The sequence below is a fragment of the Lutjanus erythropterus genome, chromosome 16 (assembly GCF_056507025.1).
Source record: "Lutjanus erythropterus isolate fLutEry1 chromosome 16, fLutEry1.hap2, whole genome shotgun sequence".
Classification (NCBI taxonomy): Eukaryota; Metazoa; Chordata; class Actinopteri; order Lutjaniformes; family Lutjanidae; genus Lutjanus; species Lutjanus erythropterus.
Window position 1 is genome coordinate 1,119,451 of NC_139332.1, and position 6,779 is coordinate 1,126,229.

Consider the following 6,779-nt stretch of genomic DNA (forward strand, 5'->3'; position numbering starts at 1 on the left):
AGTCATTTATATATAAATCTTAACATGTATTTGTGAATCCTTCTGTGTGCATTTATTAATATTGAGACTAATCTAACTCCATATCAACATGTCTGCATGGTGTCAAATCATTTGAATAAAATATTTATTCTTTTCATAGGAAAGTGTGCGCCGATTAGACCTTAAAAATCTTCTTTCCATTGGCATGGATGGACCAAATGTAAACTTGAAGTTTCTGAATGACTTCCAGCAAGAACATGCTGAACTACATGGAGGACGGCAGCTAATTTCTGTTGGGAGCTGTGGGCTACACACTTTACACAACTCACTCAAGACTGGCTTCTCCACATGGAATGTCGACAAACTGTTGAGAGCACTGCACTTTGTTTTTCATAATGTCCCTGCAAGAAGAGAGGACTACATTAAACTCACCAGTTCGTCTCTGTTTCCACTCCCATTCTGTGGACACAGATGGGTGGAAAATCTGCCTGTTGCAGAGAAAGCCATTGAGGTATGGCCAAAGCTCAAAGAGTATGTAGCAGCAGTCAAAAGAAAAGAACTCCCAAACCCTGGAACCTCATCGTTTGATACCATCGAAGCAGCAAGCAAAGATCCCCTGATCTTAGCCAAACTTCATTTTTTCATGGCAATCTCCAGAATTTTCTGCCCATTCCTGACTAAGTATCAAACTGATGAGCCTGTCCTGCCATTCTTGTGCAAAGACTTGACCGAACTGATGAAGGTAATAGTCTTAATTATTCTTTCATTTACATGGTTATTTTTAACTGTGTCCACCACATTTTTCAAAACTGATTAAGAGAATGTTGAATAATTAGACAAATCTGTTTATCATTTTACAGAGTCTGGCGAGACGTTTCATCAAAAGGGAGTTACTCCAGGACATTACTCCCTTTAAACTGACAAAACTTGATCCTGATGACCAGAAGAACCGTGTCAGTGCATGCCATGCTGACATTGGCTTGGGGACTGAGTCTGTCCTTAAGTTACTTATTTTAATGTGTTGTTTAATTTATTTTTGTGTCTTTTGTTGCCATGTAGAGAGCTGCAAATTAGATTTTCTCAGTTGAATGTTGGCAACAATATTAACAGTAACAATAAGGATTTTATTCATTACACAAAAAATTTAACTAACTAACTGTATTTATTCCCCATATTGCAAATGCTGATTGCTGTCCCCCTTTCATAGGCTCTGCAGAGCAGGCCAAGTAACAGTGTAGGAGAACTCTCAGCCCTGGAGTTCAGAAGGGACTGCATAACAGTCCTCTCCAGAATCATGAAGAAAATCCAAGAAAAGAGCCCTTTGAAATATCCTTCTGTTAGGGAGATTGCATTCTCGGACCCCTCCAACATGACAAGAGACCCAGAATGGTGCAAGAGAAAGATGAAGTCACTCGTGCAAAGATTCCTGCAGGACAGGCAGCTGTCAGGCGGTGTCTTAGCTGGTAGGAATGTTAAGGATAGCTCCAAAATCAAGGTTTAGCTATGTTTTGTGTTTGTGTGCATAAATTGTACTCTCACTACACTTGATCTTAATATAGGTACAATAGTTTAACTTTAAATTAAACTGCAGTAAAAACACATATCAATATTATTTTCCAAATTGTTTAGGCTGTCTGATCAATCTCAGTTCTGATCAAAACTACTACATGGGTAAATCTCATAATATGATATCCCATAATTAACAATTTTTGTAAAAGTAAGGCTTGTTTCAAAAAAAGCAGCTTACACAGTTCTAGTTATAGCCAAATAAGGAGGGAATACGGACCCTCTGAGTCAAAAAGATGTAATGTTGTCTGAAATGAAGAGCTAGTAGATTTTATTTTCACGTTCTTTTTTTTTTACAAGCAAACATGCTGTGAGGTGAACAATATATTTTTTTTATATTGTGATTTAATTAATTATTTTTGTTTATCCATCGCAGGTGATGCTCTTGTGCAACAGTTTGACAGCTTTCTTTCTCAGCATGGCAAAAGTCAGGAGGTTCACTCCTTCAAACCCATGGATCAGCGACTTGATGTTTTCCTTCATCAAACTCTCAACCAGGATTACCCTGAGCTGCAGAGTTTTTTTCAACGCCTGCTGCTCTTATCACATGGGCAATCTACAGTGGAGAGAGGTTTCTCTGTTAACAGGGAGGTGGAGACCTGCAACACAACTGAAAAAAATGTTGAGGCCCAGAGACTAGTCTGTGACCACGTTAGAGCTTGTGGGGGTGTTCTCAAAGTGTCCCTCACAAAAGAACTACTGGCTTCTGTAGCCACGGCCAGAACAAAATACAGGATGTACCTCGATGAAGAAAGGAGGGAGCGAGAGGGTGCAATAGCGTGGACTTAAAAGAAAAGCACTGGAGGACGAGCTGGAAGCACTGAAAAAGAAAAAGGCTGTGTTGACCGAGGTGTGCGCCAGACTTCAGAGGGATGCTGATGACCTTGCTGAGAAAGCCGAAAGCAAAGCAGGGTCACTCATGGCTCAAATGATCACCAAGTCAAATACTCTAAGGAGGAGACACAAGGACAAATGCCTCGAACTGAAAAGCGTTGAGACAGAGTTGGAGCAAAAAGGAGAGGAACTAAGGCATATGCACTAAGTCTCCCCTTGGGTGGATTTTCCTCACCTGGATCGTGTGTGTGTGTGTGTGAGGAGGAGGAGGAGGGTTTTGACATTTAGAAATAATGAAGACGTGTAGTTTTTTTTATGATTATACCCTCATTTTTCATTCCTGTGATCTGGATGAGTTTGTGTGAGAGTGTGGGTGTTTATGCTTCTCAGTTTTGCTTCTCAGAGGAGAGTTATGTTATCTAAAGCCCAGGAATCCCTCTTTTGTAGCTACTCTTGTCACTCATTGTAGGCCAGAGGTCAATACCCACAAGGCTGCTAGTGTTCCTCTCCTGGCTCTCCTCCATGCGTGCATGGCCTTCCTGAGCCTTGTGTTCTCACTGGGTGATCACAGAAGTTGCATCAAGATGCATGTGTTGTGTATGAGTGTGTGGGTGTGGGTGGGTGTTGTGGGGAGGACAGAGGGTATTCACCCTTAGAAACCAAAGTCTGGCTACACCCTGTTTCAATACCAGATCTAAGCATCATTCAGTTTAGATGGTGGTGCTTACTTGAAGTTTGTCTGGTTGACATGAATATATGTGAACTACTGTATATTGAATATATTTAAAGGGATAGTTCAACGTTTTGGCGAATTTGCCAACTGCCATTTATGCAGTATGTTCATTACTTTGAATTATAGATGCATGTTGTTTTGTGATCCGCAGGGCAGAGACACGAGCTGCTCTGTGAAAAGTTTGTTAAATGTCCTGACCAAATGACCAAATTTCCTTTGGTTACTTATTTTGTGAAGCACTTTGTTGCGTTTAAGTTACATTTGGATTTTCAAATATTAAAAATAAGCATTGTTTAACGCTTACAATTTATGTGTGTGAAAGTATCTGCAGTTGGACATGGGCATGAAATTAGTTTAAAGTGGCATGAAAAAGCATTAAATGAGATTTGCTGATACCTGCAGAAACCCTGAAAAAACTTTTTATGATCATGAATCATAATATTAATGTACACTTATGTGGTGCGCGATTTTTTTACTCCAAGTCTGATTTGTGTACTTTTAAATGATTAATTACTGCATTATTGTAAGTCATGATGAAGAGTCCAGACTCCGTCTCTCCTCTTCATCTCCTCAGTGTGTGTCAGTGTGCAGTTTACTTTTCCTAAAATACTGCTGGTTCTGTGGTGTTACATTTTAAATCTGAAGCCTGCAGTGCACCATAGAAGCTACAGTTGACTTTTCTATTGAAGCTTTCAGTGCGTTTTGGTGTGTTAAATGTTAAATTGAGCAGGTCAATGTGTTCATCTGTACCTGATGGGCTAATGGGTTTGTAATATTATTATATGATCATATTTATAATGCAGTGCTATTGAGGGTTTGCATGATTAAAGTGTGTGATATCTTGTGTGCAGACAAAAAGCAAACATTTTCAAATGTAACCCCCACCTGGATACGTGAGCTTAAATATTATGAGCTGAAATATTCTTGTTTTCCTTTGTTATTGTTGAAGAAAAAAAAAATTAAATCTTATTTATTTTATTGAGGACAAAGTTGTTGCAGTCTGGCTGTTCAAATTCATATTTCTGAATAAAACATAGTCAGTTTTAGACAGTTTAATGAATGTTAATCATGTTTGGCCCGCAACTTAGACTGTGTGTTAAATTTTGGCCCCTTCTGTGATTGAGTTTGACACCCGAGTTACATCAACAACAAACCTGAAACGGCACATTGAACTCAAGCACCCGGGTAGCCTTTCAAGGTAATCAAAAGATACTCCAACGTTAAAACTGATAAAATAATTGCTGTCTGTGGTTCTATTTGGGCTGTGGCAATAATTTTGAAAAATAATAGCTCGCAGCAACATATTGAAAAAAAAAAAGAACTATGAACTAGTTCATTTTTGGAACTGCGAATTTAGTTCAAAAATTTTGAATTATGAACTATGAACTGAACAAGTTCATTTTAAAATTTGTGAACTGAACTTTGAACTAGTTCATGTAGAAAGTGAACTTTCCCAACACTGATAAAGTACATCATGCCATTATTTGGACATTTTATTACTGAAAAAGTACATCAACCTGCTTGTAACTCTTTCCGGTAACATTTCCGTAACTCACAATGCATGTTCATATGTTGGGCACTTAAATATATACATATATATATATAGAGAGAGAGAGATATGTATGTGTATATATATATATATATGCATATATATATATATATATATATATACATATATATATATATATACAGTCCAAGTCGCCACCGTTGTATTGTCTCTGAACAACATTTAAAACAAATATTGAAGTTGTGTGGCCTGTTTCGGTGGAAGAGTTATGCCAGTTATGATCGGATAATTACTTTCACTTATGAACAATTACAAACATCTGACTACATCGGTATAGGTGGATGTACGCAAAATGTGAGAAAAATGGATTACATGTCTGGAAAGAAGACATGCGTTTAATTCTACAAGAACTAGACCCACAAGGTGTTCAACTCAGAGCATCCAGGCGTCTGCAGCGCTGAACCTATTTTGCAAAAGGGCCTAATTACATTTGGGGCTTGGACTCCTATGACAAACTCAAGCCATTTGGTATCTGGATCAGTGGCTGCATTGATGGGTTTTCTCAGAAAATCATCTGGATGAATGCATTTACTACAAGCATTGACCCATAAATCTTTGGAGGCTACTACATGGAGGCAGTAGAGAAACTTGATGGTTGTCCAGGGATTGCTTGAGGCGACTGGGGCAAAGAAAATGTTAAAGTCAGAGACTTTCAGCGTTTTCTCCACCACAATATACATGATGGCTCTTCTGTTGACAGCTACATTAAAGGGGCAAGCACAACAAACCAGAGGATAGAAAGTTGGTGGGGATTCCTCCGGAAGGAAACAATGGACTAACAGATTGCTCTGTTTGTTGATCTGTAGGACCGTGGTTTGTTTGTCTGATTCATTTCTGCTTCATGGGGATCATCCAGGTAAACTATTAAATGCATCATATTGTAGTGTTATTTTTCCTATTTATTTCCTATTTATTTTTCCTATTATGATGGTATATTTTATTATGTTTACTATTTTATTGATATTTCTATTGCACTGCAGTCATTGATCAAGAAACGAAATTTCGTTCTCTTGTGTATGTAAATGCACTTTGAAAATAACAATAAAACCTTGACCTTGACCTTAATTCTACTACCTTAAAGTGTAGCACAGCATCACAAATCACATGGTGTTCAGGTTACATTCTTCAGATGTTTTTCTAGCATATATAACATCTAATTAAACCACAAGGGCAGTGTACGTGCCATGTTTACCATAATCTTACAAAACAGACATTACGAACCCTGTGTTACCTCCTAAACCTTTTCTCTCTCTGAACCGTAGTTGGGAGCTGGTTTCATGTACTCGTGGCTCGTTGCTGGTAACTGGCGTCTAGGAGTCCGGGCCAAAGTGTTCAAAGGAAGGAGCATGAAGCTGGGTCACTTGTGCACAACCGCACATTTTTATTCCGTTCCCTTTTTCTTTTATCTGGGGCAGAACACAACACTGGGCCTGGTTAACTCTGGGCACATCTGCAAAACTAGCTGTACTTGGCATTAACGTGGCCTACTCTCACAGTCCGACCGACTCCATGCGCGTCTCTCTCTTACACATACACATTGTTTACACTTCCCTGAACGGCATGTCACACCCACAAGCCGAGCCAGCATCTTAAAGGGACAGGGCTGGCCGGTAACACTACCCCCACTCTGGATGATGATTAAAACCTTAACATCACTCCAGCATGTTACATCTATAGAAAGCAAACATGAGACATTATAAATCTAAACATTTCCCATAACAACCCTTGTTTCCCACAGTTTTTGAATGAGGCTTCCTCCTGTGGCAGAACAATTTCAGGTGAAGGACAATGTTAATATAATGTTCACAGAGGCACACAGCATACCTTCCTCATGTAACCAAACAGCAAAAATAACATTCACAGCTCACAAATGCTCAAAGAAAGTAATACTGTCTATTAAACTTCTTGGATAGAATCTTCCGTGACATTACTCTTCACATTACAAGGGAAGTAAATCGGGGTGACCCCTTAAGTGCAAACAGATTAAATTCTCTTTAGTATGCGCAAATCTCTGCTACATTCTCAGGTCGACTTAAAGGCACAGGGTATTAAAACCAAAATAATGCAGCTAAACAGTGTCAGAATCATTCAACTTAGTCA

At 38.9% G+C, this 6,779-nt stretch overlaps 1 protein-coding gene across 1 annotated transcript; it reads left to right on the forward strand.

The window, feature by feature from the left end:
• The first annotated feature begins 88 nt into the window (after positions 1 to 88).
• LOC146312558 (uncharacterized) lies at positions 89 to 5,993 on the forward strand. Its single transcript, XM_084739410.1, has 4 exons — positions 89 to 94; positions 140 to 721; positions 840 to 970; positions 5,942 to 5,993. Exons 1-4 carry the CDS (start codon positions 89 to 91, stop codon positions 5,991 to 5,993), a joined length of 771 nt encoding a protein of 256 aa, XP_084595536.1.
• The last annotated feature ends 786 nt before the right edge of the window (positions 5,994 to 6,779 follow it).